Here is a 22,454-nt window from a genome sequence, read left to right on the forward strand (position 1 = left end):
ACTAATTATTTGCGATATTGATGACTTTGATGGAAGGCATTACTTTTGTCATTTATGCTTTGGTACATTTATTTGGTATATACGTTAGTATTAAATTTATTCTTATCTTGTGTCCATAAATGCAACATTCTCATAGCTTTCTCTATAGTTTATTATTCATATTCAGTGCGGTGCTGTAGAACTTGGTATGAATTCTTAGGAGGTAATTTAGGTATAATAAATATCATGTCTATGCGTTTGTGTAATGTGTTTGTGATACTACTTGCTTTGCAGAAAGGGTTCTCCTCTTGGGGCAGACAGCCGGAGGAGAGGGTCGGACAGAGAGGCAGGGAGGGGTGGCTTAGTCCAGAGCTCAGGCCTGAGGATTAGAGGAGCAGCCCCAGCGCGACGACAGCATCCAGCGCTCAACCAACTCCCCCCCCCCCCCATCCTCAGCTCATCACCATCCGGGCCGGGCAGGACGCACGGGATCAAATCTCAGCCAGTATCGTTTCCTGTAATATTTTCTGCATCGGTGATTTTGTTCTGGGCTGACACCAGACTCTGGTCTGTCTGCGTCTTCTTCACACCACGAGGTGAGTTTTCTCTCGTTATTGTTTGATAAGGAGCGCCCCATGGACTAGTCCGCACCTTGCATCATTTACAGGCGCTGAGCTCATATTTGGTTATAGAAAGCACCCGTTTTGTTGATGCTCGTGAGGCACACGCTTGTAGGCTACAGTCCTATCTCTTTGAGGGAGGCGATGGATATTTAAATCCGATTAAGATTACAAAGGAAGCAGCAAATAGATTACCTTTTTTCTTTGTTTAGACTCATGCTTTTTACTAGCCATGGTTAAACTTACTGGAATGGGCGGATAGAAAATATTGATCACTGGGAATGTAAGCCTATCTCTCAATGTGGCCTCAATAACACCCTCAAATTTCAGTCTATGTAAATTCTGTAATATAGTATGGTGAATTCAGGTCATGGTTTTCATGTAGATTACTACGTTATTACACATGGCTGAAGACTGAACCACGGCGTCTACGTAGTGATATCACATTAGGACTGAAAAACACACCAAATCCTGTACCCGGATCCGAGAGACAGTAGGGTCTTCCTGCTAAGACACTGCCTTTATGAATGAGTTGGGTTTCTGCGATGCGCAGACGGGGCTGGATCCTGCTCTATTTTTCTCTTCGTCCTTTTTGCTCCTCGTCCTCCGTATCCTTTGGCCAGCAGCATGCAGTCTCTTCTGCGCCGTGCCAAGCATGGCAAACGCAACACAACTAGACCGGAACAATGCGTTTTGCTGTTCTGGGGCCTTTTATTAAATGCATGACATGATTCAGTAAGAGCGGCGATAGCTCTGCTATAGAGACTTGTGATCTCTCTTCACGGTGGGCTTGAAGACATCCCTTAAAATCCACCTGTAATTTTAACATAGTCTAAATAATTTTAATTTTACACCAAGCAACACATATCCATAGCCTATAAGTGGAGGAAGGTGTGTCATTGTGAGTCTCATAAAGCTTGGTTTTATTTAGTTGTCTTTAATGTGACCCATTTGTGCTTGTGTGCACTTTATAGCCTACATTTGCCATTGCTGCAGGCGACGTGCTGTGACTCAGGGATGTTTGCTACAACATGTGATGGAAATAGCAGCATGGAGGTCATTCCTCTGAAGGCAAAGTAGGCGAACAGAACTCACACATCAGGACAGACTTGATGCCTCTGCGCATCAGCCTGAATCTGCCCTACTGACTGTGGCCCACTTACCAGAGTCTTGCTTTATAGTCTTTAGCCTTTGGGGCACCTCTGGTTGCTGTTAGGATCAAAACATAATCAAAACATAATCTAAACTGGACAGTCATTATAAGCAGTTCATTTTGTGTATAGCCTGCATGAACCAGATTTTCCATTCTATTTTTAAAGTAATGAAATATTAAACTCCTTCTGTAGCTCTGTGTTAGTGTTGCTCTAGATCAGTGGTTCTCAACCTTTTTTGTGTTGAGTCTAGATGTTTCACACTCATTGCATCCCCTAATTAGTGTACTTCTGAAGTAAGCAAATCTGTTTACTTGTAAATAGTAAATTATTTCTTGAATGTTTTCTTGTTTTAATCATTTAATTTCAACAATCCTGCAAAATCAAAATTATGCTGCTTAGCCATTATTAAGGATGTAAAATGTACAAAAATAATTCCTGAAAATATTTCTTTATGACTAGGAACCACTGCTCAAAAGCTCTAGAATGGTTCCTTTCTCTGCCCATATTTTATTTACTTAGAAATAACCCTTTTGAAGTAAAATCACTGAGGTAAAGGAATTTCACTCAGACATCTATAGTTAAAGTAAAGTCAGTCTCCAATGGCTGTCACCTAGAACTTTGATTTCACATGTCTCAATCCAGAACTGTCTGGACCATTGATAGAGATCACAGAGTATCACACTATTTAAAATTATTAATAGAACACAGGGAAATCTGTTGATGAAAAGGGAAATGAAATGAGAAGCATATACAGAGCACTATCATCATTGTGCTAATTGGGCAGACTGACGATAAGATGTAATTATGTCTGAAGCAGAAGTTATACCTGCTATCAAACACAAAATATGTTCAAACACAAAAGTTGTTCAGTACTTCTGCAGCCCGAGCTGTCCTATGGTAGGCTACCAATCTGCTTCAGCCCCTCTGACCACCGCTAGTTACTCAGGCACTCACCAGATAAACTAGTTGGCAAGGTGGGTGAAGTGGCTTGCCCAAGGGCACCTCGAAACTATGTACTGGTCAGAGTGGGACATTGTACTTTGCTACTTAAACAAATTATGCTTTTCAATTATACAGCCTCTATAATGGATCCATTAGATTAGTGACTCATCTTAGATCGCAACACATCATGCACTTTCTCCTGAAGTGTTTTACAGACTCTCTTCTCTCTCCATGTAAAGGGGAAAGCTACACTGTATAGCCACATCAGGTTTATCTTGATGAATAAAGCATACCATACAGAAACAGATTTTTTTTTTTTTAATTAGCCACAAGTACTCAAATATGCCAAAAGTTCATTCCAGTGCTGAAAAGCACTGAGATTTCTCTTATTACATTTGATCTACATTTTTTTCTCTGGTCTTTACTTCTACTGCCATGCAATCTAACTCAATCCAGCTGTCCTCATGCTCACACACAACTACACACCTCGGATCATCCAGACATTCAGACAAACTGAATTTTGTGCCAAATGTGCTGTTGGACCAAATGTTCACTGAGGTCTCTGTCCAAGTTTTTTGGTGAGCACTGTGAGCTCAAGTGAACAGCAGAGTTAGCATTCCCTGTGGCACACATATTTTGCAATATGTATTATTATAGGAGGATGAGTAGAACAAGATATTACAGCTTAATCTGTTGGTGTCTAATGTAGTATTATATCTTGTTGTATCTAAATTGTCTCTGTGTTACAATATGTTGCCAAAAGAGCGGAGCAATTTACTCTCATTAGTGCAGACAGCTGTGACAAATATGAATGTCATATCTGTTTTGAAAAAAAAAAAAAAAAAAAAATATATATATATATATATATATATATAATATATATATATATATATATATATATATATATATATATATATATATATATATATGTATATATGTATATACACACAAACTGAAAAGGTTTACAGTCTGGAGGTCTGGAAGTTTGAGGTGCAAGGCAATAGCATACAATACATTGTATAATAATACATAAAGATATACTAAAGATATTCTTGGTTGACTAAAACCAACCTACCCTGATAATCGATTAGTCAACCAAAAGGAGTGTGGCGAAAACTCTAAAAACTATTAAATATCTTTATAATCTGACCCAAATTGCACAGGACTTGATACAAAAACAACTATTTATACATTGAAACTGTGTCTATGAAAAATGAAACTCATGATTTACTTCCAAAAGTTGTATTGCTGGAGTTGTTCTTCTGAATACATCTAAATAAAATCAGTTAATACAAAATTTAGATTAATTGACCAAGCGACTGAAGGACTACAGCTCTACATAATATTGTTACCTCTTATATAGTTCAGTAGTTGCTTCATATAGTTACTAAATGCTATGATATCAGAATATTAGAAAACAGACAACTAATTAAACTGTTTGATTTGTAAACAGGCGGATTTTATGTGAAGCAAAACTATATAAAATTTTTTGTTGTGATAGTCTTCCACCACTTCATTTTTGCTCCATGTCTCATGTGAATCTGTAATTAGGAACATGCTGCATCAATCCACCTTTTTCAAGTAAACAAACTCCTTCAGTTTTCAGTCTTGACACTTCTCTTGTTTTTGCTGTAACTTTTCCTTTGCTAATTTTTGTCTGCCTTTTTCACCCTCTTTAAAACTCCCTTTCTGGTCCCCTTTTGTGCGCCCCCTTCAATATCCTGTCCTTTCTCTCCTTTCTCTGCTTTGACCACTTCTTTTCTGCCCTTGTCCCCTCCCACCCTCTCCCAACCCCCCATACGCCTCTGTCTGCCTCCTCTCTCCTTCTTCTTGTTGCTTGTGTTGGCTGAGTAGCTGATGAGGGAGGTCTTCAGAGGCTGAGCTAGCTGCATTAGCTTTATGTATAATTCATGAGTCCAGCAGTCGGTACGTCCAAGTCTTGGGTCTTGTGAACTAGCTACAGGGCTTGATGGCAGAGCTGCACAGATGGGCCTATCAAAACCTTCTGTTGGAGCCTATGGGAGCAATAGTTTACATCATAGAACACTGCTGGAGTAAAATGAGATGGTTTATTTAGACAAGCGTGTTTATTTTGTGTCACTGCTCATTCAACAGCTCAGCTTCTCACAACAAACCTGTGTTTTTCTCTTCTTTTCTAACCAAATTCAGTATTAGGTTTCCGTTATATTTGGCATCACACCATATATACAGATCTTTTATTAAGAGCCAAGAATGCTGTGAGCCAGGCAGCTGTTTTTTCTATACCACATCAGTTGAACTTGCTTTCAGCCCAGTAAGAAGTCTTACTTGAACTGGGTGATATGAAATTTTAATCTAGACAACCAGACAAAGATGGACTGTCCCTTCAACGCCATGTGGTTTCAAAGCTGCAGAGGAGTAAAGAGAGAAAAAGACAGAGAGAGAGAGACAGAGAGAAAGAGAGAGAGCCTTGGGGACCAGAGGAGGAGCCTATTGGAAATACCACAACCACATAACTGGTTTGGTCTCACATCTGCTCTGCCTGACATAGCTGTGTGTTCACTACAAAAATAACAGCCATCTGACAATCTGAAAATGAAAATCTCTCACCACTAAATGGAGCTAATTAGATGTGAGCACTCTTCACTGTGGTCACAATGTGTCTCATAGATTTGTTTTGTTCAGTGCAGGTGGCTGAACCAGACCTGGACCGGCACTGATGGTCAAACTGAAACCCCTCCACAGTGTCTGGGCCAATCCTGGAGGGGCAGCGGGACTAATGTCCCACGGGGCAACAGGGTATATGTGTTCTGGAGACCTGAAGAGACAAGCTACATCCCGGTGAGTGCATCTTATGTCACTACTGGATCAAATACTTCATCTTTCATTTTTCCTTTGGCTTTTCGGGTGCATCTTTTGTCATGGTCAAATGTGTCTGTTGTTTTGGGACTACAAAAGTATTGCATTGAAAATATTTTGGTGTTGCATTGTTAGAAGACAGCAGAATATATCAAAAAAGGAAACTGATGAAGATAATGATGATGTTGATGTTATGGTGATTCATCTAACAGAGCACGAGTATAAGATAAGAGAACCTGTTTGTCCCACAATAGGGAAATTCCAGCAGGAGAATAGAAATTTGCTATAAAAATCAAGATAAAAACTATAACCAATCTTACTAGAATATTAGAAATACTTTGAATAGATTCATGACAGAACAAGTAAAGATAAGATAAAATACAACAAAAGTATGTTTATACAGTACCGTATATAGACAGAAAAAAGTGACTTCAGTGTATTGTAACGGTGATGATTTACATTTTGATACAATATATCACATTATCTTATTCTAATTGTCTAATCTCTCTAAAAAGTGCAGTATCTTTAAATTATTTCAGGTAATTATTTCGGTATTAAGTATTTCAGTATTAAATGGTGTTAAAATATGTTAAGTTTGAAATCTGGCCCAGTTGTGGCTTATAACCATGTTTCTTTCCATATCGAAAATAGTATATTTTCCATTTTTTTCTGTAGCATAAATAAACCTAGTCCTTTATTTTATGGCCCTCTTTAATAAAAGGTGAGTTTTTGGGATCGTATGACACTAAGGCTTATGTCCCTGGCACAAGTCTGCATTTCATAAAAGGAATGGCTGCTGCCCACAGAGACTGTCATTGGAGAAGACTACCTGACTCTGCAAGGACAGTCAGGGTGAAGGAGGAATACAGAGCAAAGGACAGAACTAAACACAGACCAAAAACAAAGTCATTGAATTCAGCACTGATTGGAGTTCATTCATTTGCACATGGTTAAACCGGCGTATGCACTAAATATGCTTCTGTCATGTGAAACGACTGCATGCTTTACTGGTGTCTAACACAAGGAAGTTTCTGCAGAATTAGAACTGGTAATTCATGTGCTCATGAGACTCCAAGCTAGATAGATACATCAGTGGCCAACTTGTAAGATGTAATGGGGGCAGTTAGTAAACATCATTATTTATCTAACAATACTCTGTATTATGCTCTGTTACATTTTAAATGACAATCTAATAATGGCCATTGTGACAGTAGATAGAAAGTGTATTTTAGTAGCTCATTGATTGTATTCTATTCCTTCTATTCTATTCTGAATAAACAACTGAACAACTAATTGATTAACCAATATAAATAAATACTTTGAAATAAAAGAAAAATGCCATAAACAATACATATAATACCAGTCAGTAGTTTCACATTTTCATACTCATATATTCATGTATTGACAAAAATGTAACCAAACTTAAATTCCACTACCCACTACTACTTTAGTCTTTCTTAATGTCTGAGTTAGTAAATTATCACTTCCGGGTGCACTGTTTTCAGATACCTAGCCCCCCTCATCCCGCCTCATCCTTCAGTCAATCTGGCTCAATCCGGATCATCTGGAGGTGCTAAAGTGACACCCTGACCGCACGGGCCTGTGCTGTGCAAGGGTCTGTGTATAATCCTCTTATAGGACAAACCCACTCGTGTCTTTAGTGCATTCCCCCGTGTGGCTAGTCATCACTGGCCTGGTACCTGCAATCACATCAAAACAGAACCTGCTAACAAGACAAAGTTGGATTTTACCTTGTTAATAGCACCGTCTTTTATTGATTATAGTTCATATAGATTGGACCTGAAATGTAATTGTGTCATAGTGAATTAAGCCTTTCTCCAAAGTGCACTGTGTAACTTTTCTGGTAGGGGGTCAGCCACAAGATTGGTTTCATGGAGATATTATTGCTTTGCATGAGAGATTTCGCAGTGTGGCATTAAGCTGTTGCATTCCGAAAATGATTGAGCTCATCTCCTCACAGGTCTGACCTAACTTGCAGACTTGTCTCCATGGAAATAGATATGTTTAATGCCATACCGTGAGACATTCTTGACAAAACAATAACATTAACATGGGTCTGTAACCAATAAAATGATCAAAAATGTTTTATGAGCTACAGTTGCAACATAATTGGTATAGGTGATATTGGTTTGATATTTAAAAAGTCAAATGCTACCAATATTTCTATCAACTTCTACTGTTAGTGCTTCTAATACTACCTTTTCTGTAAAATTACTACATTACATTACTACATTACTACATTACTACATCTAGTACATCTGCTCTTCTATTTCATGTCATTGAAACATGTTGGCTCATTGACTTAAAACTAATTCATTTTTCAAATTTTGCACAATGTGTATCTTACTTTACTCTCATTCATCTTTACAGTAATTAATGTGTTTAAAAGCTGAAAGGTTTAGGGCACACAGCCAGACATTTCTCATAATTAGAACTCAACTCTTGGCTTGCAGAAGTCATCTTTTCATACACTGATCAAACTATAACCTCCGGGTGCTGGCAAGAAATGGATTGTCAGGTTTTAAAGCTCGTTCACATTGTTAACTGTATTGATTGGCAATGCTGGACTTTTTATTTCCATTTATTTCACTGTTTGTGGAGGAGCCTAACCAGTTTATTTAGCTCACCTCTAAACTGAACAAAAAAGTTTTTTCTTTTCTAGCACATTCATAGCACAAAAGAAGCAGTGGCCTGGTGTACCCTTAGTGTAGATGTATTGATTTGCAGACACATAAAATCCTGAAGGGAGCAGTAAGTCTTAAAATTTGGTCCAGATTCAGAACTCATCAGCTCTTATTCCCTGAGGGTTTAATGAAACTCTCCATCCTTCATCATTTCCCCACCCAGACTCTGTGTTAAAAAGCAGGCTAAGCAGAAAATAATTGGGCCACAAAAGAGATCTTGTGAACATTTTGTACTTTTACATCGATGCAAATTATAATATATTAATTTATTTATTTTTAACTTGTGACCTAAATCCCAGTGTAGCTGTTTTTGGTCTTCATACTCTCATTATTTATACAATTCAAGGCCAAAACTATGTTCAACAAATAAAACATTTCAGCCAAGATGTAAATTTCTTAGTAACTTCCTGGCACTGAAACTAGAAGCTCAGGAGAGGTCCTTTCATCTCCTCTCTCTCTTTTTATTTCTGCCTTGGCCCATAGCTGTAACTCACTCTTTTGTGTATTTTCTCTAGATAAATGGAGGAGAAGGAGCGATGTCGGAGCAGGTCTCCAGCCCGAAGCACCAGCCGCGTGCAGCAGGTGGTGGGGACCATAATACGACGCACCCGAGAGTCACTCAGCAGGTATGCACTGGGAAAGATCTGTATTTATGCTGTCTTATGAAGAAGATTTAAAAAATACCACTGCCAGTACTTTTTAGAGACTTGCTGTAGTAATATCAGTACACATTTTACTGATGTATGATATAAAATTGATTTACCTGCAAAAACAACCTTGCTTATTCCAATGTTTTGTTTTTTTTTCTGCAATGACTTTATGCACCTGTTTCATCTGTTTTTGTTGATTTTTATGTGAAGCACTTAGAATTGAAGTGAATGTAGATTTGTCTTGGGCAACAGACAATATTTTCCCCAGCGGGGCAGTTATAAGCCTGCAAACACACATGTTGTTTGAGTCCTGACACTGTAAATTTTTTTAAATTATATATTTTTACTCAATCTTCTTTATTGCTTTACATAACCACTCAACATTAATCTGTTAGATTTTGTAACACTACGGTGACCCAAGTGCTTTCCATAATATTTCCAAGACATTATAAAATCTGTAACCAACGTTGGAAACAGTAAAGCAAATACAGTGTTACAGCTTGGATGGTTTCTAAAATTGCCCAAAGTGTTATAGTACAAGAATAGTTGTGTCTGTCATGGTGTGTTTTGAAGTTTCACACCTTTTAGTAAGACATACCCCCCCTCAGGCTCTTAGTGGTTATATGCACACAAGATTGTTTATGGAAAAAAGCTGTTGATGAAGGTAAGCGTGTAATTAAGTTTTGCTCCGTACCCCGCACTTTTTTCCATTACTTGTCACTTCTTCTTAGGCGTAATACTGGTGACAAAACACAGCTAACACTGACAGGAACACCAGCCATTTTAACTATGACATCAACACACAGGTACAAACAGCAATACTATGGAGAGATGCAGCTTCTAGGCACACTGCCAGCTTCAATATGTGTAGGACGTGTGATTTATAGCATTTTAAAATGGGAGCTTTTTTTTTTTTGCTGGTTAGACAAAATTTTTTCTTGTCAGAGTCGTTTGTCTCACTAAAATGGAAAACAAACATATTTAATATGATTTGGAAAGGCCAGAAAGGGAAGAGATTGAAGTTGTCAATTATATGCTTGGGTGTTTTTAATCCAGGTCCATAGCCTCCTCTGTCAGTAAAAGCATATCGTCTGGAGAGGTCATAATTTGGAGAAAGAAATTTGTATTTTTTGTGTCAAAGGGCAAATTTATGTATTGTTTATGTTCAAGAAATCAATGAAAGATATTTTATTTAGTTTTTCAAAAGAAAAAAGCAGATTGAATCAAAATTTTATGCCATTACCAAGGCCTATTTTGGTGCAGGCAGACCACACACCACATCCCTAAACCAAAAAAACACTGCAGTGGGTTTGGTACAAATACAAAACTGGACCATCTCTTTCCAGGACAGAAACACACCCAGAGGAGACCACAATTATGCTTTTAAGTGCCCCTTGCTCTCTTGTTGTCCACTGAGTGGTTTGTCGTCTATAGTAAAGGAGGTGTGTGAAGAAATGCCTCTCTCACTTGCGCTGAGGAAAAAAGCTCACAAACAGCTGACCCAGACACGCACCCTTGGGGACTGTGTCATCTTCATAATCAAGCAAAAATGTATACACAGTTTACAGCGCATGTCCCTGGTGATTGAGACAGAATGTAACTGGAAAAGCAACATAATGGCTCCATAGTCTTTCATTTTTGTAAGACCAGACCTTGTGTTTTGGAGTTTTTACTGTGTGATTATATCGTACACAGCCACAAGTCATTCACTATTATACTGTTCATGATTTGTGACGGTCCCAGGGCATGATAAAAAGGAAGCAAATGTATAACGTATGTTAACTAGTACATAAATTGAGCGTGTTCTGAAGAACTCTTTTGAGCTACTCACAGTAATACATTCATAACATGAACCTCATCATGCCTCCAGCCCTGTGACCTTTACCCTTTGGCCTCTGCAGGGAGCGGTTGCTAGGTGATGGGAGGTCGCAGCGCTCCAACAGTCTGTCCAATCAGAACTTCCAGGCCAAACTTCAGCTGCAGATCACCAGAGACCCGGTCCTGGACAGCAGCACTGGCCATGGCTTCACCCTCAGCACAGAGGGCCCCCTGCTGGTCAGGGACATCTCCCCAGGTAAGGGACACTCATTAAAAACAATATTAATTTACAGAGAGACCAGAATATCAATTTTTGTATTGCTCTTGTCCTCACGCTTGACCCTTTACATTAACTTAACAACTTTCTTAGTCAGCTTTCTCAAAACTCATATTGTTCTTGGGTAAGTGTGTTAATGTCCGTTCCCTTCTTCCGTCACTGTGGCAGGTGGCAATAGGAAGGGCATCTAGCATAAAAATCTGCAAAATTAGTGTGTTTGTGGTTCATTGTGTAAAGTCTGTAGCCAGAATGTTGTGTGTGTACAATAAATTAGATACATATTATGCAAGTTTACTTGCTAGTTTTGGTTCCTAGAGATCTCAGTTATTATTTATTGTGTTAATATGGTGTTAGTCTGCCTGTGGTTTGTCTCGGTGAGTTGTTTTTGGTGCGTCCTCACTTAAATGTCAGTTTTTATGTAACTGTTCTTTGCTACCAGCCATCCTCATTTAGGCTACACTGTGTCTCATACGCTCTTTGGAATTTCACATTATTAAGGAGCCATGGACTTACATTCATTTCCTGTAGTCTTTCATTAACCACAGCATGCATAAACCCTTAAACATATACGTATGAACTTGAAGGTTCAATTCCTATAACACACACACACACACAAAGATGTCTTCCTAAAGATGTGAGACTTTGAGAATGTTTAAATCCAAGCTAAAATGGTTCTATTAATATTAATTTTATGCTGTTTATTTTTTATGGTTTGTATTGTGATTTTGTGCTACCTAATAGTCTCCAGGGAGATATTATTGCTTTGCCTATAATTTCCTATGCTGTGACATTAAACATATCCATCTAACATTTATTAATTATGGGTGTTTCTATTGCTCAGTAATACAATAATAATTCCTTCTGTGAATAGCATAGTGCTGTAACCTGCTTGTCTCTCTTGTGACAGATATTTAATCTATACTGTGGAACATTCTAGACTAAACAATAACATCTCCATGGAGACAAACAGGTGGCGGACGTTCCACTAGAAATGTTACACAATGCACCTTTAATGTATTTCTTATTCTGTGAAGTACTTTGAATTACTTTGTGTACAAATTGTGCGATACAAATAAACTTGCCTTGCCTTTTTTAAAACATTGGCAATCCACCCTGGCATTTAGGCTGAAGGGCAGTGTGCCAAGAAAGCCACAGAAACAACAGAATTTGCTCATTGTTTCTAAATCCAATCACTTTTCATTGTTAACAATGGGACAGCAATAGGACACGAACGAAGCTGATCCATTACTTTATGTTCATTAATCTGATAATTGACTTGTACAGATCCTGTCTGTGTACTGCCATAACAAGTCATTTTTACTGCCAAAGTCCAGTAAGAAACAAAGGCAGCAGGTAAAAGGTAGACTGCATAAAGAAGTGACGTGACGAGTGACGAAGGAAGTGTGACGTCACCTGTAGTGCCTAATGAAGCTCACGATGCTGGCAGATATAACGGTGAATTTAGAGCCAAGTTCCATATTAGGTATAGGAATTTATTTATGGACAAAACTGCTAAATAAAAGTAAATATAATTAAAATACTAACATTTTTAGATGTTAAAATGATGAGGCTCACAGCAACATTTACAAGTCAGTTCACCTGGAAACAAGTCAATTGGAGTCCCCATGCTCACTTGTTATTTGGAACACAGTGGCTAGCAGGTTAGCAATATCCATTTATATATACAGTCTATGGTGAACTGTAGTATTGAAACATAACTGTATGGTGTCTAAATTTAGACCTTCTTCACTCCCCGGTATGTAGAGAGAGGATTCATAAAGAATGCCTCAATATTTATTGTAATTGATTAAGTGTTATGTAGTATTAAATATTAAAAGTATTCTTCATGTTAGCTGCACTAAAATGGTGGAAGCGGGCTATTTATGTATGTTGTTTTTTTTAACATGCATCAAAACTGTGCAGTTTAAATTATTGCAATGATTCATGATGCTGATCTCAAACTTTTAATTGTGCCACAAATGCAGATTGAGTATAATAATATGAATGTGAAATAAACATTGTATGAGAATGAGGTACAGGTGCAGTGTGTTGATGAAAAATGAGAGGAAAAACAGGCCCAGTTCAGAACATTGGCAGGGCTGTTGTGTAAGAGGGGGTTGGACGTCTGGCAGTGCGTCTAAAGGCTTTCAGAGCTGTCATTGGGTCAAACATTAGGGACAGACCAAGGCTTTTCTAGACTGACAGAGACATGTGAACAACATATGGGAAAGACAATGTTCTGCAGTTTTCTTCATGTCTGTATTGGCCTGTGTGTGTTGGGGATAAGCAGGAATGGCTGTCGCCCTCTCTCGCCCCAAGACAAATGAGTATAAATAACTAGAGAAAGCAGAGCAGAGCTGAGCTGGATGGAGCCCAGAATAATCGTAACCCCTCAAGTCCTGGAGCTCTCCGCTGAGTCAGCCCTGTTGAAAAACCATGTGGCGTTCAGTGTGTGTGAATGCAGCCACTCCATCTATTTATTTTAATGCACAAGCTCAGGATTTATACCTGTGTAAAAGCACTGCACTGTTCAACTGTACTGCAATCTCATATAAGTGTATCATAAGAGATTTTATTACATCAGGCATGGAGAGAGGCAGGAAATAATACAGCTGTTCCTAGCATTGCACCACTTTAGTTTGAAGTTTAGTAGTTCAATCAGTTCAATATTTCTGCTTGTCCCATGCCTGGATAAATGGAAATAGTTACACACATTTGGTGTTAAATTATGCTCATCTTTAAGACACACTGCACACAGAAATACAGATGCTTCTACCCCTGTTTCTGATTTGCTAAAAGAAAAAATATATATTATTGAACCATTTGACCTTTACAGCTTGTCTACCAAAATGTTTATGCTTTCATGATTCAGATGTAGTGATGCAAGCTTGTATAACCAAAGGCACCTGTGTATGGGCAATATGTATTTCCATTGTTTATATGAATTATTCACATAACTTAAGCAGCATGCTTCAGTGACTTTAAGGCTTTGTGTTTTTGGCTAAATATCAAATTGATTATTCATTACAGATTTCTTATGCTGTCTTTTGTCTGTAGGGAGTCCTGCAGATGGAATCCTCTACCCGGGGGACCAGGTACTGCAGATCAATGACAAAGTACTGGAGGATTTAAGCTCTGAGCAGGTGGAAAATGTCTTGAGGTAAGATAAACTGCTACATAATACTACATCTATTTTCTGATCGATGTTTCATGTTGTTCATTAAAAACATACTCAGTGTTGTGTTTTATTTCATTTACACATGTTTAATACACACTGCGTATTTAGACCGTAGACCATATTCCACCTTGTGATGTCCTGTGTCCACCTGTGTTTTTAAACTCCATACACCTTCACTAGAATCATTTGGATAATTTCAGCCCTGGAATTGCCAATCTCTACTGAACAAAAGGTAAAAGGTAACTGTTAACTACTACTACATGACATCACAAGGTGGAACAGAGCATTTTGATTTTTGGAGATGTGGACAGATTAATAATCCAGAGTTACTCAGACATGTGTGTAAGAGCAACATTCTAACATGGTTTAAAATTCACAAGAACCAATTTTGCATTATATAGGACGTTTGAGTCCATTTCTCAGCTGACTAATGAACTTTCCAGAACAAACGCGACCAGTGTGTCTCGTCTATCCACTCAAATAAATGCTTTTCATTGTTTGCATGACTGCATTTCTTACATACAGAATGTCATGGGGTCAGGGTGTGTGTATGTGTATGGAAGGCTTAGTTCGTCAGGGGCAAAGGGTCAAAAGAAAAAGTGCTTATTTGACATCTGGACATTCTGATAATTCTTCTTGTTGCAGGGACATGGAGGATTGTATCACTGTAACCATCCTACGGCACATGACGGTGAGCACAAAAGAGATATTGACAAACTCTACATGAGAAAAACACCCTTCTTTCTATGAATTATGAAAACGTCACTAGGCCTGTCATGATAACAAATTTTTAAGTACGATATATTGCTGAAGTAAATATAGATATTATATTGAAACAAATTCACGCCACTTACAATAGCCCAAGAGCAGATTTAAACCACAAAAACAAATAAATTTACAATACTGTTAAATAATCATGAACTGCAATAATAAACAGTTGAATGAAACTTTAGTAGTTTCACTGCGGCAGTAGCTCAGTTGGTAGAGCATTCGCCCACTGATCTGAAAGTTGGCAATTCGATTGCAGCTCTCGACATAAAACATCACAGTTTGAGCGGTCAGATCCACTGACCCACAGGTTGGCTGGTGTGATTCCAGCTCCCACAGATGAATGCTGTCGTTGTGTCCTTGGGCAAGACACTTAACCCACCTTGCCCACAGTGTCTGCGTACGCTGGTGTTTGAATGTGTGTGTGTGAATGGGTGAGTGGTTCCTTGTTGTAAAGCGCTTTGAGTGCCTTGAAGGTGGAAAAGCGCTTTAGAAAAATTTGACCATTTGACCATTTACCATAGTTTGCATCTGTAATGAGTCATAGAAGTCATTAATTCAAACTTTTGCGGCTCAGATCATATCATGCACCCAAAAATTAAACACAAATTTCCCAGTAGTGCAAAGAAATTGTACACACGATAACTACTGACCCCCAAAAAATACTGTTCCAGCTTTCTGACTTTCTTTCTTGACTGAACAATAAATCAATATAGTAATTATCGTAACTGACCTTGATGTCACCAGAGGCTGTAGCTGTGTTTCTAAACATGTGACAGCAAACCACATTTTCTGAAAGGGATTAACTCTAAGATTGCCAGCATAAATACAGTCAGTGTAATCACGATGTGGGCTGCTGTCATGTTGTTTGGGTGTTCAATCTGCTTTAAGGCCAACAGGATCGGTCTCTGTGTGTCACTGTAATGATGCTAGGGGCTTGTGTCTTTGCAGAATCCAAAGTCGTCCATCATGTCTGCGGAGAAGAGAGCTCGCCTGAGGAGCAATCCAGTTAAAGTGCGCTTTGCAGAGGAAGTGGTAGTCAACGGGCACACTCAGGTTAGACAGGCTCATACCATAATGTGATAAACTTAGAAGTAGCTTTGAACAGCAACATTATCATAAATTTAGAAGTACCGGTAGCTCATCTCTTGTATGGATAGCCCAGCTTTTGATTCCAACATGTATCTAGCTGTTGTTTCTTCATCATTACTTCTTCCATGCATCTCAATTTACACAGAATAATCACGAAATAAAAAAAAAAAGTTTGGTAATACTTTATAATAGCTAGAGTTTAATTAGCGTTAGCAATGAACATATTGTTTATTAAGAATTAATCAGGCCTGAATCTTTCTTAATAAACTTTTAATTAATCAGGAATTAAGTCTTTCTTTGTGCTTTAATAAGGCTGTGAATAGTTTAGTAATTATAAAATGTTATCAACAGTTTTAAATTGTGGAGGTAATTATTGATCCAGTGTGTGCAGGCAAAATGCAACATCTATGTTCACTTACAATCAGTGGTGATAATTTTATATCTGCCAATGGTTTATTTTAATTGTTTGTACTTTGATTCACATTTGTTTGTGTATTTCACAGGGAAACTCTCTCCTTTTCCTGCCCAATGTCCTCAAAGTGTATTTGGAAAATGGACAGACCAAGGCCTTCAAGTTTGACAACACCACCACAGTCAAGGTTTGTGTGTTGCAGAATGTTATAATGTATAATGTCTCATTCTGAGTATCACAAAATACCTCATATGGACTAATTCAGATGTCCTGTGTCATTTTTGTACCAAAAATAATCAAATCAATTCAAGATCTGGGTAACATTAATAGTTATTATTAATATTTTTGTTAATTTTATGCAGCTTTAATAATAAAGGTTTAATAATAAATAAATAAAAATGACAATATTTTACAAGCTTTAAATGATCATTGGATGTGCAGTAGACATGAATTACGTTTATTCCATTTTCTGAATGTATCTTTGTAAACAAGCCTGTCAATATTTAGTTTCTGTTGGTTTTATCTCAACAAAAACAAAACAGAAGCAGAATGAGACATGAGTTTTGCCCATCTGCCAACAGTGATGAGACCTACTTGTTTAAAGCATATAAAACGTTGTTTTTTTTCATTGTTTCAGGACATTGTTCTGACTCTGAAGGATAAACTGTCCATTCGAGCCATTGAGTACTTTTCCCTGGTGCTAGAACAACAGTACAGCATCACCAAACTGCTGCTGCTGCACGAGGATGAGCTCATTCAAAAGGTGAAATAGGAAATATACTGTAAATACTGTATACATGATGAGACATCACACTATTAACACTGTCTGTGCGAGGGACAGGTGGTGCAGAAAAAGGACACCCATGATTACAGGTGTCTGTTCAGAGTATGCTTCATTCCCAGAGACCCCATGGACCTACTGCAGGAGGACTCCTCTGCTTTTGAGTATTTCTTTTTACAGGTATGCAAATCTACGTCTTTATCCAATTGTGTAAGATCCCTCTAATCAAAGTCATTTGAAGTATCTTCCTCAAAGTATGACTGAGTTCATCACTTGTGATATTTTATCTGTTCATGTATTTCATCCTGAGATGATGAACCTTCGAGCATCCTTTGTTTCAGAGTTACCCTCTGGGAGATTCAATTCTGTCTTTGTAGCTGTGTTTGTTCTGCTGTATGCCACATGTTCCTTTTGTTTTTACAGTGATGTTGATGGTTTGTGTGACATATATAACTGTCTATTTAATTTTTTATTGTGCTGCTGTTTAGTTCTAGCTGTGTGTATGGTGATGCTGTGTAACAGTTTTACCTGTGTGTATTGCCCTGTGTCTGCAGAGTGTTGGCGATGTGCTTCAGGAGCGCTTTGCTGTGGAGATGAAGTGTAACACGGCTCTGAGGCTGGCGGCGCTGCACATGCACGAGAGACTTGATAGTTGTGGACAGACGAGGACATCTATCAAGAGCATTACGTGAGTCATACTGTATAAGTTTCAGTCTGTGAGTGGTCATTCAAGAATGTAACTCATCCTGCTACTGTCATTTACCCTATGATTGTACTCAGTCATCTGAGATGACTCAGGTGAGGAGTGACTCAAAAGGCAGGTCAACCTAACCTCTGCATCACCACTTTATTTGTTTTTATGCAACCGGTCAGGCGGCTAGTTACATAATATGTGCACTGTATTTAAACAATTAAACTATCTGTTTATTTAGTTCGGTTCAGTTATGTCATTATGACCAAATGATGTCTTTGTAAATGACAGGAAAGAGTTTGGCCTGGACAGCTTCATCTCCCCAACCCTCCTCAGTAACATGAGGGAGAAGGACCTGAGGAAAGCCATCAGCTACCACCTCAAGAAGATCCAGGCCCTGCTAGAGCCTCGACAGAAAGTAAAAACAGACAAAATCATAAACGTTATTATGGTTTGACAGAGACATGATCACCTTATTTACACAATGTTTCAGGTCATAGCTGCTACTCAGGCTCGACTGGCCTACCTCACTCAGCTGGGAGAGCTCATCTCATATGGAGGGCGATCCTACAATGCCACTATGATGGTAAGATTTATTCTGCTGTAGTTAATACTGATTCATTGTTTATGGTTACATCAGTCAGGAGACAGTAATGTTTTGAAAGATATTATGGTGGATATTTTCCTGACTTCTGATATAAAGATACTGGAAATATGTCTTTTTAACACCCAATAATATATATAGCATCTCAGTTTTAATTTTGTAATTAAGTTCAGTGACCACACTATGTGCTCATTTTCATAGCCCTTCCATTGCCTAATCAATAATATCATCATAGCATTATCAAATTACATTGTACATTATACTTTCAACTCAAGTTAATATCACTATAAGGCAGATGATTTGCTGTGGTGAAATGGAAATTGCTGTGGATATTACACTATTTTCTGATCTTTGCTATAATGTTTCCTTATCAGAAAAATACCTGGAGTTGTGTTTTATTTAATTCACACATGTTTAGCACACAAATCTTGCATATTGAGATGAGTTCTTCTCTCAAACAGAAAGCACTCCACGGTGTTTTTAAATTCCATTCACCTTCATTAGAATCATTTGGTTAAGCCCTGGAATTGCCAGTCTCTACTGAACTAAAAGTAAAATGTAGCTGTTAATTTGAAAACTACCTGCTTCATGACATCACAAGGTGGAAAAGAGCCTTTTGAGCTTTGGAGATGTAGACAGACTAGTCCTCTAACATGTGTGAATGGAAAAAACACAACTCCTGGTATGTCTTTCATGAGGTAAAAGCATTATAACATGGCTTAAAGCCCACAATTTTGCATCATACTGTATAGGACCTTTTAAAACCTGTTTTCCCATCAGCTCCAGGACAGAGAAGTACCGGTGAGCCTCTTGGTGGGAGCAAAGTACGGCATGAGCCAAATTATCAACCACAAACTGAACGTGATCTCGACGCTGGTGGAGTTCAGCAGTATCAGCCGTGTGGAGCTGCTTTCGGAGTCAGAGAAAGTCAGCCTCCTGCGCATTTCACTGCACGACATGAAGGTACGGGGCAAGCACTAAAATAGATGCAGTATGTTGTATTATTCACCAATACAGAGGCACTTACACACTGACACACATAAGAAAAATGGAGCCTCCTCGCACCATATTCCCACTCATGCAAATATAGGTCACACGTTTTTCTTTACCACATAGCAGCCTAGGGGGATGTGTCTATCAGAGTAATGCAACAATTCAGTTTAAGTTGACTAGATTAATCGCGTTTAAATAAAAATTACAATTTCAATGGTCTCAAATAGTGAATTTAATTTATTTAAAGGTAAATTGCAGCTTTTATGGTGAAGTGTTCGCTGCCTACTTGGTTCTTTGGAGATTGTTTCTATTGCTCAAAAATACAATAATTTTCTTTGTAAATAGATCTGACCTATAATGTACCCTATAGTTGTCTCCCTTGAGATAAGTTTAATCTTTACCATGGAACATTCTAAACAAAGCAATAACATCTCCCTGAAGACTAGCAGATGACAGACCCTCTACCAGAAAAGTTTTGCAAAGCATCTTTAAACAGTAAATACTCCTTTGTAAACAACATAGTATCTTGTCTCCATTGTGTTATGTTGTCTGTAAAACATGCAGATTCTTTAGTTTAGGACTCTACAAACATGTACTATCTGACATTCTTATCATTCTTGAACTATCTTAGCAGCAGATATTTCAGTGCCCTAAAAACATGCTCTATAAACTGAATATTGATTTTAAAAAAGAAATTGCAAATCTATTCTCTGTGTCAGAAATATGATTTGATGTGTTTTTCAAAATTGTTCAGCGGTTTTTCAGTGGTCTCAAAGGTGACGATCTCTCTCTTTCTCTCACTCTACTGCCTCTCCTTCTTTGTACCCTACTGTGGCTTGTTTGTCACTGTGGCTTTTACCTAATCTCCTCCAACCTTGCAATCCCTTCCCAGCCATTTGCCTTACTGATGGACTCTCTGGCAGCCAAAGACTTAGCATGTCTGCTAGGGGGCTACTGCAGACTCCTGGTGGACCCCAATGTCAATGTCTTCCGTCTGGGGCGCCCGAAAGTGAGGGTGCACCGGATACCTGCTGAAGAAGGTGTGTGTGGGAAGTTCGCCGTTGTAGAGGGCGTGTGCTATGAATCCCTGACAAGTGAGCAAATACAGTTTCTGGCTTTAGACCTAGTTTAATAGACATTTTTCACACCTTATGTTGATGAATGTCACAAGCCAGTACGGGTAATGAATAAACAGGCAATCAAATATATATTTTAATAGGTTGTGTCCACGTTCACAGTATTCAGAAATTGAGATTAAGACAGATTCATTCTACACTGCAGTCATTACTCTGCAGATATTGACCTGGTTTATGGTTAAAACCAAACTATGTAAGATTTTTGGTGGAGGTCACCTGCTTCTCTTGTGTAAATGGTATTTTTGACAAAAACTGACAAAAATGCCATTCTCTGAAACATTCCAGGCAAAACATTTCCATATAGAAAATAAACCTCTTCAATGTCTGTAATGATTGAACCTACTGACATTAAATTATTTTGTGGAAAATATTCTAACATCTGATATGATTTTATGTTTCCCCTGTTTTCAGCTGATAATTTGACATAATTAGATTTCAGAACGTGAATGCAACCTATTACATCTTACTTAACGAGATCGCCATTATTTCCATACTAATATATTTATTTTTTCTGGTTATCATTTGTTCATCTTTACTGCATTATTAGGTTATGTGTCCCGATGCTGCAGTGACTCAGATGAATCTTCAGATGACGATGACCCGATGGACTCAAATCGCCACGACAACGCAAGTCAAGACTGGGAGGAGCGAAGGAGGGAGGCGGAGGAGCAGAGGAGAGAGGAGGACCGGCAGAAGAGAGAGGAGCGTCAGGGCAAACAGGAAGTTAAAATCATTGTTAGCATGGAAACGAAAGAAAACGAAGGTGAAGAAGGTGCTTCAGGAAGTGGGTTGAAGAAGTTTGCAGTGATGGATGAGGACATTAACAGAGAGAATAACTGGTACCACACAGACCCACGCGTCACCTGTAGCTTCTCCAGTCTGTCCAGTGGTTCTCTGAGTGCTGCTTTGGATGACAGCAGCAGCAGCGCTTCGGCCAAAACTTCATCTCGTTCAGAGGTGCAAGCAGCCATAGACGTGCACCACCCCTACCTCCTCGATCCGAAAGCCCACCAAGCCCCCCTGCGGCCCACCAACCTCAACTACTGTGGAACTGACAACTCATACTTGTGCTTTACGGACCTCTCCAACTCTGACTTCATGCCCAGTCCAGCCGGGGCTACAAGTGACGACGACGATGATGATGATGATGAGGAAGAGGAGGAGCATCCACTCAAGTCACTGCGACGCATTTCTAAGATTCCCAGTTCGAGGGATTTGAGAATGATTGACAGCATGCCTTTTAAAAGATCTCCAATTAAAAAGAAAAAGACTCCACCAAAAGTCCCTATTAGAACCAGTTCAATACCTGGAAACAAAGCAGCGCAGGCAGAACAGCGCCTCTCGAAGGACGAAGATGCAATGCGCCTGACGCCTTCTCCCAATATTGTGCCATCTCTTTTGGTGAAGGAAAGCGCTTCAGAGTCTGAAGAGGAGTTTTACGATGCGAAGGAGAGGTTCACGCCCCCAGTGCCAGATCTTTCAGGTTTGTTTATCTATTTGATTAAAAAGAAATATATTTGAGTATTATGTTTATCAATGTCTTTTGTCAAATTTGTAAATATTCTTAAATGCTCACTATTTTAAAATATTATTTGAGTCTTTATCCAGGGGTTTCAGAAAAATTCATACCATTTCCATAACAATTAACAATTAAATACTATATTATATGTTTTGAATCAGGGAAGAAAGTCCTCAAAAGTGACATATAACAGGATGCTGAATTAATGCATTTCTTTCTATTTCTTCTATTCTTTATTTAATTTAATTATTTTTATATTTTAAAAGAACCCAACTGTGTCATAAAGTTAAACATACA

General features: G+C 38.5%; 1 protein-coding gene across 5 annotated transcripts in view; it reads left to right on the forward strand.

The window, feature by feature from the left end:
• Positions 1-22,454, forward strand: part of frmpd1b (FERM and PDZ domain containing 1b) — a 26,763-nt gene continuing 4,309 nt past the window's right edge. The window contains exons 1-17 of one of the 5 annotated variants that reach the window (XM_055158831.1): positions 1-185; positions 274-575; positions 5,365-5,515; positions 8,754-8,864; positions 10,790-10,962; positions 14,041-14,143; positions 14,807-14,852; positions 15,881-15,985; positions 16,525-16,620; positions 17,071-17,196; positions 17,275-17,394; positions 17,769-17,902; positions 18,197-18,323; positions 18,399-18,491; positions 19,290-19,472; positions 20,395-20,596; positions 21,186-22,121. In XM_055158831.1, coding sequence (XP_055014806.1) covers positions 8,758-8,864; positions 10,790-10,962; positions 14,041-14,143; positions 14,807-14,852; positions 15,881-15,985; positions 16,525-16,620; positions 17,071-17,196; positions 17,275-17,394; positions 17,769-17,902; positions 18,197-18,323; positions 18,399-18,491; positions 19,290-19,472; positions 20,395-20,596; positions 21,186-22,121 — 2,551 coding nt within the window. In that variant the 5' untranslated portion in view covers positions 1-185; positions 274-575; positions 5,365-5,515; positions 8,754-8,757. Of the gene's footprint in view, positions 576-5,359; positions 5,516-8,753; positions 8,865-10,789; positions 10,963-14,040; positions 14,144-14,806; positions 14,853-15,880; positions 15,986-16,524; positions 16,621-17,070; positions 17,197-17,274; positions 17,395-17,768; positions 17,903-18,196; positions 18,324-18,398; positions 18,492-19,289; positions 19,473-20,394; positions 20,597-21,185; positions 22,122-22,454 lie in introns of all 5 variants that reach the window. The other 4 variants (XM_055158833.1, XM_055158834.1, XM_055158830.1 and 1 more) reach the window with 4 other exon arrangements.

This window comes from Boleophthalmus pectinirostris, unplaced genomic scaffold (genome assembly GCF_026225935.1).
Source record: "Boleophthalmus pectinirostris isolate CB_2022bp ecotype Guang Dong unplaced genomic scaffold, ASM2622593v1 HiC_scaffold_23, whole genome shotgun sequence".
Lineage (NCBI taxonomy): Eukaryota > Metazoa > Chordata > Actinopteri > Gobiiformes > Gobiidae > Boleophthalmus > Boleophthalmus pectinirostris.